This window comes from Sphaeramia orbicularis, chromosome 10 (assembly GCF_902148855.1).
Source record: "Sphaeramia orbicularis chromosome 10, fSphaOr1.1, whole genome shotgun sequence".
Classification (NCBI taxonomy): Eukaryota; Metazoa; Chordata; class Actinopteri; order Kurtiformes; family Apogonidae; genus Sphaeramia; species Sphaeramia orbicularis.
In genome coordinates, this window is record NC_043966.1 from 28,551,678 (window position 1) to 28,567,745 (window position 16,068).

The 16,068-nt window shown below is 44.7% G+C and overlaps 1 protein-coding gene across 3 annotated transcripts; it reads left to right on the top strand.

Annotated features, from left to right (window-relative positions):
- The first annotated feature begins 4,698 nt into the window (after positions 1-4,698).
- Positions 4,699-13,634, top strand: fgf18a (fibroblast growth factor 18a). 3 transcript variants are annotated; one of them, XM_030145244.1, is made up of 5 exons: positions 4,699-6,274; positions 9,713-9,752; positions 9,891-10,071; positions 11,717-11,823; positions 11,976-13,634. In XM_030145244.1, the coding sequence occupies exons 1-5, from the start codon at positions 6,243-6,245 to the stop codon at positions 12,246-12,248; spliced, it is 633 nt and encodes a 210-aa protein (XP_030001104.1). In that variant the 5' UTR covers positions 4,699-6,242; the 3' UTR covers positions 12,249-13,634. The 3 variants fall into 3 exon arrangements, with proteins under 3 accessions (XP_030001104.1, XP_030001105.1, XP_030001106.1); XM_030145245.1 differs by having other exon boundaries at positions 11,979-13,634; XM_030145246.1 differs by having other exon boundaries at positions 9,894-10,071.
- Positions 13,635-16,068: the final 2,434 nt, after the last annotated feature.

Below are 16,068 nucleotides of genomic sequence, written 5' to 3' on the forward strand. Positions count from 1 at the left end.
CATCATGCGGTGTCCGTCGTTGTCTGTCGTCGTCGTCTGTCGTCCATTACAAAAATTTCTATCGTCTTCTTCTCCGAAACTGCTATTCCGATTGACTTCAAACTTGGTATACCTCTTCTTTATGATGATGTCAGCAAAAGTTAGTGAAATTATTTGGATCCGGATCTGATTCTGGATTTGGTGTGACTTTGAAAAATTTCCCCATTATAAGAGATAGGAAGTGGATCGATGCAATAACTCAGTAAATATAAATGATATCAAGTGTAAATTTCTACAGTCCAGCCCTGATGGGGAGATGACCAAAACATAATGGCCACATGCTGATCAGGATCTTCTTCTGGATCCGGGAACTTATGGAAATTTTAACATGGGCTCTTATGGGGGAATAATTTCAATCGTCTTTTTCTCCGAAACCACAGTTCTGATTGACTTCAGACTTGGTATACAGCTTCTTTATGGTGATGTCAACACAAGGTATTGAAATTATTTCGATCCGGATCTGATTCTGGATTTGGTGCCACTTTGAAAAATGTTCCCATTATAACAGATAGGAAGTGGATTGATCCAATAAATCAGTAAGTATCAATGATATCAAGTTGGAATTTGAATTTTTTACAGATCTGATTGGAATATGACCAACCAACATGGGCTATTTCTGTAATATAATAAATACACATAACTGGGTGACAATAAATGGCATCTGGATACATTTCCCAAAGCTTTTAATTTGTCCAGTAAGCTACAGGGCCATTGGTCCTATTTTTGTTGTTATTATTGTTTTTGTCCAAACAAATGTACCTTTAGTTGTACCAGGCATTAAAATGACCAAGAAATTGAAAAAAACAAAGGGTGGTCTAATAGTTTTTTCAGCAACTGTATTTATTTTGTCACTTAATTATGCAATTACGGGAAAATAGTTCTTCCCGAGCACACAGGTATGGCCAAAGGAACAAGACTACCTGGACACGTTTCCCGCTAAAACCAGGTTCTGGCCTAACGATGACAAGCTAGATTGCATGAATAATTACCCTGACACAAGTCCAAAGCAGCATCAAGCCCTCCAACTTGAAAGTGTCAAAGTAAAGTTATTCCAGTGCTTCAGCTGGCCTATGTATAGAGACAACAGCTGCAATGGATTCCAGGATGGAGAGGAGAGTAAACGTTCATATTCACTGGATTAATCTTGCTAAGCTCGAGAAAGGAGCAGGCTGTGCACCACCAACATCGCTGCTAATAAAAACAATATTTTGCCTCTCTCTTCATCTCAACAGCGGCTGACTATCACACAAACGTCTCTCTGCTAATTAATTCCTGCTCTTACTTAGTTGCAGCTGTCGATTCTCTCATCTTGCAGACGCAGACAAGTGGCGAACAGGTTCTCATTTCAAAGCCCGGCACACTGTACACATTCCTTGACTTCGCATGGGCCCCCTGTCATCAAAGGGCCTTTATTAAGTGTCTCATACATTTACACATTGGGGAACAGTTTAAACTTGGCCCATGATTAACAGAGCAGAGATATCTATCTCAGAAACCAATGTTAGGCTGACATCTCAACATCTGATGTGAAGTTTAAGGTCCATGTCTGCAGGTATTAATCAAAACCACGCGCCTCTCTCTTTCCCATATACGCTCAGTCCTTCTTCACTTCCAAACATATACAGCACATGCTTTATAGACAAAGCTAATTGGACCCAATCCACTGCACTTGACACATCTGAAAACTCCAAATCTGCACAGTGTGTCACCAAGATGATGGATTGCATTTATAGTGTTCAAAGTTTTCAAAGTGTCTCACACTTCAGAGTGCACAGCAGGGGGATGATTTCTTGATATATACTGCCAACTTGTCTTGGGTTCAAGCGAAGGCATATCTAAACTTGACTCCTTACCCACACCTCCTCATACGTAGACATACACACATGACTGTCATAATGGTTCAAGGACCGGCCTGTGGCTCTGAACCTTGCAAGTTTTGCATTCGGTTCCACTTCAGTCACCCATGATATAAGAGTCCAGCACACCATGCCTCTTCTCCACAATGACCTTGGGGTCAAGCCAGAGTGCCCTCATATAATGAGAGTGCTGTTTGGGGATTTGTTGGACTGTGATAGAGAAAGGGCAAGCACACGCAATGCACCCTGGGTCTTTGTCTGGGTGCTGACGGTATTGACGAGGGCTGATCGATGTTAATTGCTAGACAGAATGGCCATATTGACCAGGCTGCCTGGATGAAGAAGCCTGCAGGCCCAGTCAAAGTGAGAGAGAGCTACAGAGAGAAAGCTGCCGGGCCCAGACCTGCAGCAGCTACAAGGCCTCACACACATACACACACACACACACACACACTCTCATTCACTTTAATGAGTCAGGAGAGGAGCACAAAGGCATAACGTCCATCAATGCCAAGTCTATTCAACACAAGAGAGGGTATATGCAAAAAGTGTGCTGCGGTGCATCTCTTTGTGTGTGTTTGTGCACATGTGTATGAACGTACATGTCCATTTATTAATCATATTTGTGGCAAAATTGGTCTGAATCAAGATATAATGAACATAAACTGGAAGGGGACATCCGTGTGTGTGTTGTGCATATGGGACGTTGTGTGTGTCTTAGCTAAGGATCAATAGCCAGGATCTGCAGAGGCAAAGACATAGGCAATCAATATGCTGGCTGCAAACAGAGGGAGGGACAGAGTGAGAAGATAAAAAACAGCCGGTGAGATTAAAGAGCTAGATAGGGAGGACGGACAATGAATAAGAGAAAGAGCGATGTGACAAAAAGAGAATAAGACAGAAAAGGCCTGAGTGGGCAGAAATTACTTTATTTATTTATTTTTTTTTCTAACTTTATGTTTTTGTATTTATAATCTATCGAACTTTTTGCATAAATCCCACTTCTGTCCATCCACAAACACCTACTGGTTATCTCAGCCCATCTTCATTTCCAAAGAAAACAGTAATACATCATTGTAATCTGGATGACAAGATCATTAAATAAATCTGCAAGTGTGGAACTGTTTTTGCTGAAGAGCCAATTGCAAGAGAAGTTTGAAACACAAATCATTATTATTCTCAGTACACATATAAACTAGCTCCTAAGTCTTTCAGCCCTACTTGTTTTTCATTTTAACTTTTGTGTAGTTATTTTTATTTCTGCCGTGACTGAATTTAACCCTTGAAAAGTACGGGAATAAAATCTGGCTTTGTTTCTTCTCTTACACCGCACTTGTACCTAGATGTGCTGCAGTCCCTGTTCTGAACTCTTCCATCTGGGCTTAAGAGTACCAGACAGGCCCATACCTCACCACCAAAATGTGGTTCAAATCCCTCTCCACAACATTTACACTCTTGTCCCTTGCAGCAGTGCGGTGAGCAGTGAAGGTCTTTTTACACAGGTGCAAAGACTGAGAGAGCCAGTAGTAGGAAAGAAGGCCAGAGGCTTGTCTATGGAGCATGACTGGAAAGGCATTCAACCACAGTACCCCTACCCAGCCCAGTGCAGCCCTGTCCAGTTGCAGAAGCGTGTGTGTGAATTGAAAGTACAATGCTGAAAAGAATAAGCCTAAAGTTGGAGCCAAGATAACTGTCCCCGATGTAAGAGGCCAACCCCCTCCCAACTCTGTGCACACTTTTACTCTTTCTTTCTGTTCTCTCTTTCCCTCAGTGTGTGTGTGTGTGTGTGTGTGTGTGTGTGTATGTGTGCGTGTGCGTGTGTGTGTGTGCGTGTGTGTGTGTGTGTGTGTGTGAATGAAAGGTATGGCAGGAGTGTTGTGTTGGCTTGGCTGACCGTCTGCGGTTGTGCGGCGGTGAGAGGGAGTTTTGGGAGCGCAGAGCGGGCGTTGCTGCCGAAATCCCTGAGAAATGTTCGTTTTGGATCCGTGTCTGTGCTTACATACCGCCCTCCCGACTGTCTCATTCTCCGTTTCATTTTTCCCTCTTAAGGTTTAACTTAAAAGTTATGAAATGGGGAGTCAAAATACATCACTTGAAAGCGCAGCGGCTCTGAGAGTGAGTGTGTGAGTGTGTGAGCGCACTGCCCTCCGCCCTTCATCCACAGTCCGGAGCCACTGAAGCTGCAGGGGTGAGGTTCTTCAGGGGAGATTATGTAGGGGCAAAATTACCTTTGTCCAAAAGGCAGATGTCCACTTGACCGAGACAGGTGTCTTTATGACGAACTTAAATAAACAAGATGCTTTGCCACTTTCTGTCTTTGGAGATTATTCTCTGCAAAAGCAAAAGCTGGAATACACTCCTAAATCATCTGCTCCCGATCCCATAATACTATTCCAACTGTTTTCATTTACTTTGTAGGTCTGTCCCACTTCTTTTAGGAATTTCCACAAACAAATTACGGTTAAAACAAGGCAAAACAACACAGACAATAGCCTAAAAGAAAACTACCCGAGTGATGAATTGTAACCAAGTGAAATTATCTCACCTCATTAGCAGATTTTTTCACTTACGGAAAGGAGCACTAAATGGATATTTTGCAGTCTTGGTCGGCATCGCATAGCGACTGACTAATCCCATTTTGATCCAATAAGTGTGCGTGCGTGTGAGTGTGAGTGTGTGTGTGTGTGTGTGAGGGAGAGAGAGGGGAGAGAGAGAGGTGGGAGGGAGAGAGGAGAGGAGGGAGGATTGATCCGCGTCTGTTAAAATCTTGTTCTGGTTTTTCTTGGAGTGAGGTCTGTGCCTGCCGACGCGCCTCTCCTTGTGCAGCCCCCCTCAAGAAGAGCTTTTTATGGAAGGAAAGCTTGTTGGGTTTTTTTAAGAAAAAGGATCTGCATAATACAAGTGAAGTGGATAAAAAAACGCACGACTGAGTTCTTTTTTTTTGCGTCCTTTCTCTTGGGTTTTGTCCTTTGGTGTCTGAATGAAACAAGGAGGCAGATTTAAGAAGCGCCGGGACGGTGCAGGTTCTACGGTGAGAGTCGATCTGTAAGTGGGATTTGGGGTAAACACGTTTCCAGTGCGCACGTACAACTTTTAATTCTTCAACTCACAACAAGCTCGACTCCTCTCTCCTCTTGTACCGCATTCTTATGCCGAGTTCTTTTTTTTTTTTTGTCTCGGAACGAAGATACTTGAGTGTTTTCCCCATTCACAGAAACTGCTTAAACTTTCTACGTTTAAAAAAAAATAAATAAAACGATCGGATTGCATTTTCCCCCTTCAAACATTTTGGAGGTGATGTCATCGTGCTGTGTTTTGGCTGGTGTTGTGTCGAGAGGGCGCAGGGAGGACTACTGCAGCCAGGCGGTAACTATCGGCTGAGGCAAGCGGGGAAGTCCGGAAAATCAGGTGCAAAGTGCGGCTGTCATTTCCTCGCCGTGTCGCGGGTGGCTGAGTCCGCCACCCAGCCACAGCTGTTCCCATCCTCTCCAGCCACCCCTCCCTCCCTAGTCTTTCTTCTCCCTTTATTATCCCCTCCCATTCTCATTCAGCGCTCTCCATATTCCTCTCTGAGCTGGACCGCTCCGGGACCATATCACATTCTTTACCGGACGCAGTTGGTTGGTGTCACCTGAGCCTCAGACTCGTTGAGCCAGCGTGGGGGCGCAGTCATGACCGGGGCCGCTTTTCACTGCCCTGCGCCCTCAGAGCCCCCGTCTCCATCTCGCCGGTTAGTTCATCAGCCAACCCAGGTAGTACTCCACCTCCAACAGCGCCTGATCCAGCTCTGTTTGGACTAAACTTGCCTCCTGCTCTAGTCTGTGCCGGGATAAACTCTCCAATACTTTCCAGAAGCCTACTGTTGGGCTGATTACGCATTGGATTACGCAGAAGTTTACGCGCCGACCGCATCTGTCTACAGGGGTGACCATCACTCTGAGGGTCAGCAAGGTCGGAGTTGGTTATCTGTGAAGCGTGGACGCGCTTTCACCTGTTCCTCTCCTTGTCGGGGACGCGCGGCATTTAAAGCCCTAACCTTCCCCCTTTGCTCCCCCGCCCATCCGGCTCTGCACTGGTCTGGACAGCTGTTAGAGGTTGCCCGGCGGTCACAGTGGCACAGTTACCCCGGCCCTACACACTACCTTCACGCGGCCGCATATTTACCCACGCCGGGGGAACCGGGATACGCTGCCGCCGATGCCAACGGGAGTGTCCACTGACTCTTTGACTCTGCACAACATCCAGCGGATTCCAACCACACAGAGGAACTCTCCGGACTGTCGGACTGGCTCAGACCGAGCGAGGAGACTGTCTCTGGGCCAAGTTCCATAGTGGAGGGGGGAAGCAATGTGGTCCCTTCTTTCCACGCTGACCGTCTTGTAAGTCATTCTTTTCTTTTTCTTTTCTTTAGACTCATGTAATAGGTTTGTATCTCCATTCAGGTCATGTGTTTTCTGATCTGTTTAAAGCATTTTCTCAAAAGAACTACCTTCAAATGCAGATGATGGAGAGGAAGGTTTGCAGTGTCTGATGATTACATCACTCCTCATCAGTCCCCATAGAAAACATGCCAAGGAAGGCCCTGTTTTGATTGGCTGACAGTTCAGGGTCACTGGGTCAGAGTCAGGGCTGTGTTACTCATAAAACCTGCCATAAACATCTCCATCACCATCTGCACTTACTTGAGGGATGGCAAAGCAAGCTTAGAGAAGGTCATTTTCCCATCGCCAAGTAAATACTTTCCAATTGAAAATATTTCAGAAGTTGAGTCAAATAACACCGGCTTTATCTAGTGGGATAGGAAAATGATAAAGTGCCAAGAGCAAATCTGAGGGAGGAGGATACAGACTCAGGGGGCTTGAGTTTGCCCATTCGAGGTGTGTCTTGTTAAAAGCCAAGGGATTTATTTTTCTTTCTTTATGTCGGCTGTACTTCTCCCAGATGGCAGTCATCTCTAGATACTTCTCATTCCTCACACAACCTGGACAGGGTGTGTGCTGCTGCTGCTGCTGCTGCTGCTGCTGGTGCTGGTGTCTGCCTGACTTTCTCTCTCCTCTGTTTCCCTCACACTCTCTCCACTTACCAACCTAACTGCCTACATCTGTCTTCCTGTCTTGCCTATACCCCTTTTTCCATGGATTCTAGCTCAGATAAAAAGTATGAATTAATAACTGATGAATGATGGCGCCCCTTGCAGTATCTGAGGAGGAGCAGCCTGACTGTTTAGTCTGCTGTTTTTAGTTTAGGTCGTTCAGAGCCGGTCATCTCTTCATTCATTTCCTTCTCGCCTATCAGTCATTTAGTTCATCTGATTTGCACCTCTCCTCGGAAACATGCCTCTTTCACAGACGAGAGAAAAGTCACAGGCAAAGTGCACCAGCAACCTGTTACTGCTCTTCTTTAAAAGCCACAGCTCCATGTCAGGGCTCACCACTTCTCTAACCGTTCCTCCACCATAGGGCCTACTGCTGATACCACTCACACGCCCACTAGCCTAACCACTATTCTTCACTGAGGCCCACTGTTGAACATCTGAAACTCTTGCACCATGCCGAAGCCCACTGCTGCTCTGTTGGCCTACCACTCTAACCACTGCTACACACAGCTGAAACCGCCGCTCTGTGCTGAGTCCCACCAAGCCAACCGCTCTCACTCCATGCTGGTGCCCAGTCCTCAATGCTGAGGCCTGCTAGTCTAACCACAGCCTCCATATGGTAGATCTGCTGGGACGCAGGTTTATGATGTCAGACTCTTGCTTGTTTTGGCAGTCGGCCAAAGCGCACCGGGCTTTCCCTCTCTCCATACCTCCTTCTGTCTTTGCTCTCCCTGAATTTTACTCTGCTCTCTCTTATTCTTTCGTTTTCTCATCCCTCCCCCACTCGACTGATCCTGTCTCCTTCTTCCCTCTCTCCTTCTCTTTCTCTCCGTGGCTGGCATAATATGGAGTGTCTGTGGTTTTTGTGGGAGCAGGGAATCCAGTGCCGAGGCACTTTTCCTGCAGTGTCCTCGGCGGCAGTACAGCCGTGGTGTTTTAACAGCTGAGAGTCCTCACAATGCAAAGGCGTTCAGGTTTTTTCGGCTGCGCAGGCAAAATGTGAGGGCCAGCACACAACTGCATTGCCCAGGATGTCTGCATCTATTAGAGCAACTCCTGGGCCAATATACAAGCTATGGGAAAGAAAAGACTGAGAAGAGAGAAAGGAAGCAATAGCCTTGTAATGGTATGTATGTGTGTGAGTCAGGAGGCAGCAGCATGTGTTATGATGTGCATGAGTTAAACCCCCTTCCTGTTTCTTTCCCATTATTTATCTTTTTGTCTACTTCTCAGGCCAGACCACACTCTGTGGTTACACTACTGTCTCTCATTTAGCCACTTTATTTCTTCTTCCTGAGAGATGAAGCCTTGTCTTGTTTTTGACCTCTCTCTCCTCCTTCTCACATCTGTGCATCTTCCATTTCCTTCTGATTTTATCTCCTCACTCTTTTATCCTTTGTCAGACCTCTGGCTTTGTCTCTCCTCTGTTTACATCACCTTGCTCTGTCCTGTCGTCTTCATATCCCTTTGTGTACCTCTCAGTCTGCATCTCTGTCCTCCCTATCTCCCTCTCTCGGCAGCACATATGCCTTTGCTTTGGGCCAGCTGTCAGCTGCCTGCTCCTGTACACACACATACAGCCTGTACACATCTGCACATCTGTGTGCATGCCCATGACAGTGTGGAGGAGTCACCCTGCGAACTCCAAACATAAAGAAAGATTGGGAGCAGAGGGGAAGGGTAGAGTGGACAGAGAAGGAGAGATAAGGTAGACAAGAGTGTGGACAGCAAGTCAGAGGAAAGAGAGAAGAAGCATGCAAAGTGATACCAAAAGATGTGGTGGAGAATTTGAAGAAATGCTTTTAAGACCACACACTTTGTTCTGAACTTCATCAAGGGCTCAGCCCCTTATTCAGAGCAGTTCAAGGCCTGCCAAAAAAGATTTTGTGCAACAAAATTACTCCCTTAACAAAGCTATAAATAATATTTGATACATCCAAGGTCAAAGTCTTAATTTCAATTAAGTAATGTGAAAATGAAAATAATTTTAATTGTAACTGAAACCACCTGTTTCACTCATAATCTGAATACTTCTATAGCCTGAAATGTCAGAAGGCTCTGTGAGTAATAATAGCACCAACAAGCTGTAGTTTCATACAGACACATACACTTTCATTCTGCAGCACCATTTTTACACTCCACCAATTGATTCTACCACAAATCATTTTTCCACACATTTTGGTAGATCATGTTCTCACTTATTCATAGCATCTCTAAATGTAACCACAGTCCGTTGCTCTCCAAAGCCACATCACAGCAGAGTGTACACCTGTAGTCCAGCCCAGCTGTCTACATACACAGAGCAGCCAAATAAGCCAGCCCTTTCCCTTAGATGTCCAAACCAAAACATGTTCTAGTTGTCTCGGCATGTTTGCCATTTTGCCATGGTCCAATCAGGTCATTTGGAGGCCAGATTTTGGTGTGGCGAAAGTCACAGATGGGTCAGAAAGTAGGTTTGGGCAGAGGGATTGTAGCGTAACTCCAAACACTGAACTGGGTGTTGTCTGTCTGCCGATCTCTGGACATGTGCCTTTCTGTATGTCATGTTGCTGTGCCAGCTGCACGCCCGGCAGTGTGAGTAATAATGCAATAAGCAAAAGAGATGTTGTAAAGAGAGATCTGACGAGAAGAAAGCGATGGAAATGATGGTGTCACGCCTGACTTTTCCAGCATTCAATTTTGCTTACATATTTCTAAACTCATCTGTTTTTACTTTTTCCAGATGTATCCAGATGTTGCTGGTGATGTGCAATCCATTACAGGTGAGAGTCTGCATGCATTACACAGATTGGCTGTACAGTGGAAAAGGCAAGTGTGTGCAGATTTTAAAGCCTGCTGATGACTCTCTGTGTCCCTGTCTTTTGGTGTGTGTCTGCCTCGTTGCATGTATGTTTTTTCAGCAGGTACTTGGTGTGGATGGAGTAAACTTCAGCGTGCATGTGGAAAACCAGACACAGGTGCGAGACACCATGAGTCGCAGACACCACCGGGTCTACCAGCTCTACAGCCGCACCAGCGGGAAACATGTCCAGGTCCTTGGACGTAGAATCAGCGCCCGTGGAGAAGACGGGGACAAATATGGTAAGACAGACATACACACATGTGCTGGAAAGCAGTAGAACACATAGGACTACTTTGGTGCATGCAAGTGCATACTGGGAAAGATGCTGGCACTACAAAGCCTCGAAGGTTGACCAAGTGCATGCATGAATGGATACAGAATGCAACTGTGCAGGCACACTCACAAAAGCACACACACTGGCCTCCCCAGGCTTTGACAGAGGGGCAGTGGAGCTTGTCTTGGGAGTACAAAGACCTCATCGACTAGCTGCTGACTCAATGATTCACAAGAGAGCAAAAGAAAGAGACTGAGAGAGGGTGAGAAAAGGTGAAAAAAAGTGTGAGTTCAAGGGATAAGCCTGGCAGGTAGAGTGTCGGACCGAGTGTTAGAAACTCATCTCCTTCATTGATCCATCCATTGATTTCTCATCCTCCCTGTTGTCTCCTCTGGATTTAAAACAGCAGGCTTCCTCCTTCCTTCGTTCCCTCCCTCCATCCCTCCCTCCCTCCATCCTCTAACACCCCCTTCGTCCATCCCCCACTCCCTCCACCTCTCCTCCTACTTCCCCAGCCTTTCAATGTCTAACCCATTCTTAAACAACACACAGAATCAATGAGCAGAAAAAAGCCAATGTGTAAAGCTATACAGCTCATATTTCTATGTGCGCTCTGGCATTGGCACATATTGCACATTCATAGCATTGACAAACATGTTAGACTGCTAACATGTACCACTTAGTGTTTTTTTGTGTTTCAAATATTCCTTCCATGATGAATATCCACATAAAACAGACCAGCTATGGTTATGAAGCATCACACAAGGGAACTAAAAACACACAGAGAAAAAAATAAAGTGAGGAAGGGGCGGGTGCATGTAGGTATAAACATGAAGTGAACAAGCAGAAGGGAGATGAGAAGAGAGTTGGGGGAAGAGAGAGGAAGAGGGCAAGGGGGGGGAAGTATTGATTTCTTTTGACCCCTTTGTTGACTAAGGTCATGTAGGAACCATTTTAGGGATTTATTTTTAAACAGGGACAAACGCTCTAAGATGTGTCCTTAGTGAAGTCATATCGCCTGGAAGGATGAGAATGTGTGCACCTATATACACATGAGGCTCTGCACATACATGTACACACCTTAACACAACAGTATCGCAGACATTCAGTCTGAGTGATCCTCCCGCTCCTCTCAGCCCATCTACTCTTGACTGTTATCTTTTTTACGAGGCCCATTTGTGTTCCGCGGCCTCACATCCATGTGTGTGACCGTGCTTATCTGTCAACCATCTGTCCAGCCAGAGACATTTACATTTGTCTGTGATTTATCAGCAAGTTTAACAGCAACTATGAATCCCAAAACTGTGATTCAGTGGGATCTCTTATCTAGTGTAAAATCCAAATTTAATTTAATGGTGGTTGGTAATCTATGTAATTACACATGCTACTTTGCAGTTAGTCCACTAGTGTTTCTCTGTTATGGCAACCAATTTGAGCTCTACACTGATCTCCAAATATGGGCTCCCCCTGATCCTTCTACTTCTGTTATTTGTCGGGGCGTACAACCTGATAAGACTTTGATATCCTGTAAAGCAAAACAGTACATTATAACTCTCTGCACCACCTGTGGCTCTAATGTCTGTCTGTCCTTCTGTATGTCCCTTCACAAGCCCAGCTCGTAGTGGAGGCTGATACCTTTGGTAGCCAGGTGAGAATCAGGGGCAAAGAAACCAACTTCTACCTGTGTATGAACCGCCGTGGCAAGCTGGTAGGAAAGGTGAGACTTCTTTTGAACTGCAGATGAAAGCTTATTGAAAATGTTTTATTTTCTCTCAGATTACTGACCAGTCTCTCTTTTGTTTCTCTCAATGAATGAATGAATGTGTGTGTGTATGTGTGTGTATACCTGTGGTTTCTCTGCTCTCTCAGAAGGCCAGTAATCGAAGCGCTGACTGCGTCTTTGTGGAAAAGGTTCTGGAAAACCACTACACAGCCCTGATGTCAGCACGTTATACAGGCTGGTATGTGGGCTTCACTAAGAGAGGCCGCCCTCGCCGTGGCCCTCACACACTTCCAAACCAGCAGGACGTACACTTCATGAAGCGCTTCCCACCTGGGGAGCAACCTGACCTTACCACCCCCTTCCGCTTTACTACAGTCAGCAAGCGGAGCAAGAGAGTGCGTGCTACTGGGCCACGCTAGTAGTGGCTAACACCAGCACCCACTGTCTTGTCATCCAAAGCCTTGACCTGAGGCTTACCCAGTCATCTCTTGGCGCACATGACTGAACACCTCCCTTTGTCGGGACAAACATTGACCAGAAACTTGATGAATCATTCATGGGGTTTTGCTTTACACCTACTATTTTGCCACTACAGCCCCCAGTTAGAGATCATTCCTTTCAGTTTTAGTTCCAACTGTACCTTTATTGGTTCATCTCTGGAAGCTCAGTGGACCTGGTCTGCTTCCCTTCATAAACCAGACATACTATAAAAAAGGGCAGAAGTCCCAAGCTTATGGCTCCACGAAGGCCTTCATTCCCAACCCTGAAAACCACAAAGCCTTCATTTCTCCTGTTCTGGACCAGCTGGACAATACTGAGCATGGGATTATGACTGGACCATACAGAAGGAGAACAAGAGTGAGGAAGACTGACTGAACAAGAGAGTGGGTGCTTAGTCAAGACAAAGGGAAAACAAGAAGCAGAGGGTGAAAAAACAGTGGAGTGGACAAAGGGATAAAAAGATCTGAATAGATCAAATGGACCAATAATGAACTGTTGACATGTGACGCACTTATCTGTCTCACGGCTAAACTGGTGAGACTGTGAGACTGTTGGGTGGATGGATAGATGACAAAAGGATGTATGAGGGAATGACAAAGTGAATGAGCTGCTGAATAAATGTTTGTAATGGGAAGACGAGAATGAAATGTATGTAAGAGTGTGTGTGTTTGTGTATGAATGCGTGCACCAACGACCATGAGTAAAGCTGGATCACAAGGGACTCTCGAAAGGGACCATAAAGTCCCCGCATGAACCTGTGACAACTCACTGCAGGGACTGAAGCTTTAAGAACTGGAATGTATAAAAACCAAGCTGCACCAAAAACAGCTAGCCAATCACACTAAACCAAACCGACCAACCAAAGACAACTGGACACCTTCTAAATGACTCCTCCCCACACCTTGCCCCCAGAGGACACAACATTCTCGGCTTATAAGTGCAGAGGGTGATGAGTGCAGGGGGGGCACGATGGGGAGGGTGCCTTCTCTATTAGCATTGCTATAGAAACGACCCAGGGGGATGATGCTCCTGTGCGATACCGTGGATACAGAGTGCTGCTACCAGGACATTCAGTGGAACAAACCAAAGTCTCATGTATACACACAGGAGAAAGAATATTAAAGGGAACAATTTATTGAAAGTTATATATATATATATATATATATTATATATATGAAAGAAGACAGAAACCCTAAATAAGCAACCTTACTATGATGGTTACTATAATTATTACGATAAAATTATTTCTTTTATTTATTTCAGCTCTGTGTGCAGCAGTCTTTCTCGACTCAGTAAACGTTACAGAAACAGCTCCTGTGTCTTTACATTGCTTCTTCACACATTTTTTCTATCAATAAGTATAGACAAGTCTGCTCATGCTTCAGATAAGCTCAGATGGCCCTAGGGCTTGATTAGTTAGACAGAAATTCAACAGCAGGTCTTTCTAATGGGATAAAGCCAACAACTGCAATAGGGGGTTTTGACGGTTTTCTCATTCTCTTCTACTTCATACTTTTGGAGCTTGTGCTGTTGAGAGGACACCACCTTCATGCTTTTATATCACATGGTATCATATCAACTTAATTCCTCTTGCCTTTGGCAGCAGGGACCTCCTCTATAGATATAGGACTCTCAGTATAATTGGATGACATAACAATGAATAGTGAGGATTTTCTGTGACTACTCAGTAGCCTGCAATGCATTTATGTCACATTTTATCGTTTCAGCTCACTCAGAACTTGGAGAACAGTGGAGATGGCACCTTTATTTGCTTGATGGAAAACAAAAAGAGTTTAATTCAATTGAGTTGAGTCAGTCTAATGGAGCTTTTCCACTGTGATTAATTAAAACAGGCATTATGGGCTTAGCCAATATGACAAGATGAATAGTTCACCATACAATTCATAACAAATCTATATCTTATTTTGCCAGTATTGTCATTCACACTGTGAATCATCAGATTTACTTCATGACATTACTAGAAATTGTACTCTGAGCAAGTATCAAAAGCCAAGAGTGAACTCATGTTACTCTCCTGCTTCTACAAAGTTACTGCAAAACAAAACTCTGAATATCCCACAACTCTTTTTTTCATGAAAGTTATTTGACCTCTACAGCACTTTAAATCAAACAAGAACATTTCCAATAGAGCCAAGGTGTAGGCAGCTGAAGGCCAAAGAACAGAATCTCAAGTCTTCATCATTCTTGCCAGAACTCCAAAATCTAATCTTAGATATTAAATTCCATGAAAAATACAAATCTAAGATGGGCCAGACTCAGTCAGGAACTCTTTGAACTTGCATGAAATACAGTTTACCACCAACTGTTGTGCAATCCCTTACATGTTATAAAGTTTTGCCATGATTATACAATAAGACGAGTAAGACAGGAGAGTGCACAGTGTTTCATAGCTGCTTCTTTGCTCATCTATCCTGCTCTTATGCCCCCATCCCTCCCCTTCCTTCCCTATCCTAGCAGGAGGTCACTGAAGAGATGTCGCTGCCAAATGACCCAATCATGCCGGCAGACACAAACAGCTGACTCAGGGGGAAAAAAGGGTTGTACCAGAGGATTCCTTTTCCAAGGCAGCAGGAATCTGCACTGGAGGGGGTTGGTATAAGGAGGAGACAGTGGGGTCGGAGAGAATCGGGGTGTGGGGGTGGGATAAAGAAGAGTGTTAGGGGATGGTGGAGGTGGTGGGGCGAGTTGTTCATTTCTGGAACGTTGCTCCAGTTCCACTCGGGAATGATGGAAATATTCTGCGTAGCCAAACCCAGAGTGGAAGGTGTATGGTAATCATGTCGGGGAAGGAATGCCAAATATGTGCGTGAGAACGGAGCTGTGACCTGAGAGCTGCAGGAATTATGGGCCAAAATCCCACAGACCCAGAGGAAGCACACACACCCATATCCAACACATACACACATCATATACTAATGGTGCTCCACCAAGCACAAATCCATCCCACATAACGTATTCCCAGAATTTGAAACATTCTACTATACTGAACTAAACCCAGAAATGTAGCAAACCAGCCCCCATAGCAGGCAGACTCCCCTCCTCCCCCTGCTCTAAAGAATACACACTGTACAATAACCAGAGAAATGTATTATAGACTATGATACACCAGCCAGTGCTTTGCTGTAAATGAAATTGTTTCTGCATTTTAAATATACATCCCTCCTACAGCTAGTGTTTACTAGATTGTGTATTAACTGCACTGAAACAGGTTGTTTAGACTCCAAACTTGGCTCCCAGACAGCTCAGAGTCTCGTAAACAGATTACACTGGAGGAGATGGATGAGTTTATACTCCCACCTGGTGGCCATCTTTAACACAGACACTGGTGTTGGATACACAGTGTTAAATGACATGCAAATAGTGATTACTTGTCATCCACTACAATGGTTAAGGAGCTGTATGAGCTGAGCTGTATACATTCAAAGATTTTAAGAATGTGTAGCACATATATACCATCTGTTACAAAGAAATATTTTATCAGATCAATCAGTTGTATTTCTTTCCATGACAGTTTCTGATAATGATTAGGTAAGTAGGTGAATAAATAATTAGGTGAATCTCAGGGGTTTACTATTTAATTTTAAAAAGTAAAATTACTTTTATAACATCTTTTACATTCTGTGTACACATCTGTAATCCCTTTAAACACCTGTCATACAAAGTTAGAGTGTGCTAATGAATGAACACCTTACAATATCCTGTAATAGGCCAGTTATT

Bases quoted from the DNA above. Each gene is read 5' to 3' on its own strand.
- fgf18a (XM_030145244.1), top strand. From the start codon at position 6,243: ATGTGGTCCCTTCTTTCCACGCTGACCGTCTT. The intron at 6,275-9,712 runs GTAAGTCATTCT...TACTTTTTCCAG, and splicing joins CTTTCCACGCTGACCGTCTT to ATGTATCCAGATGTTGCTGG. The intron at 10,072-11,716 runs GTAAGACAGACA...TCCCTTCACAAG, and splicing joins AGAAGACGGGGACAAATATG to CCCAGCTCGTAGTGGAGGCT.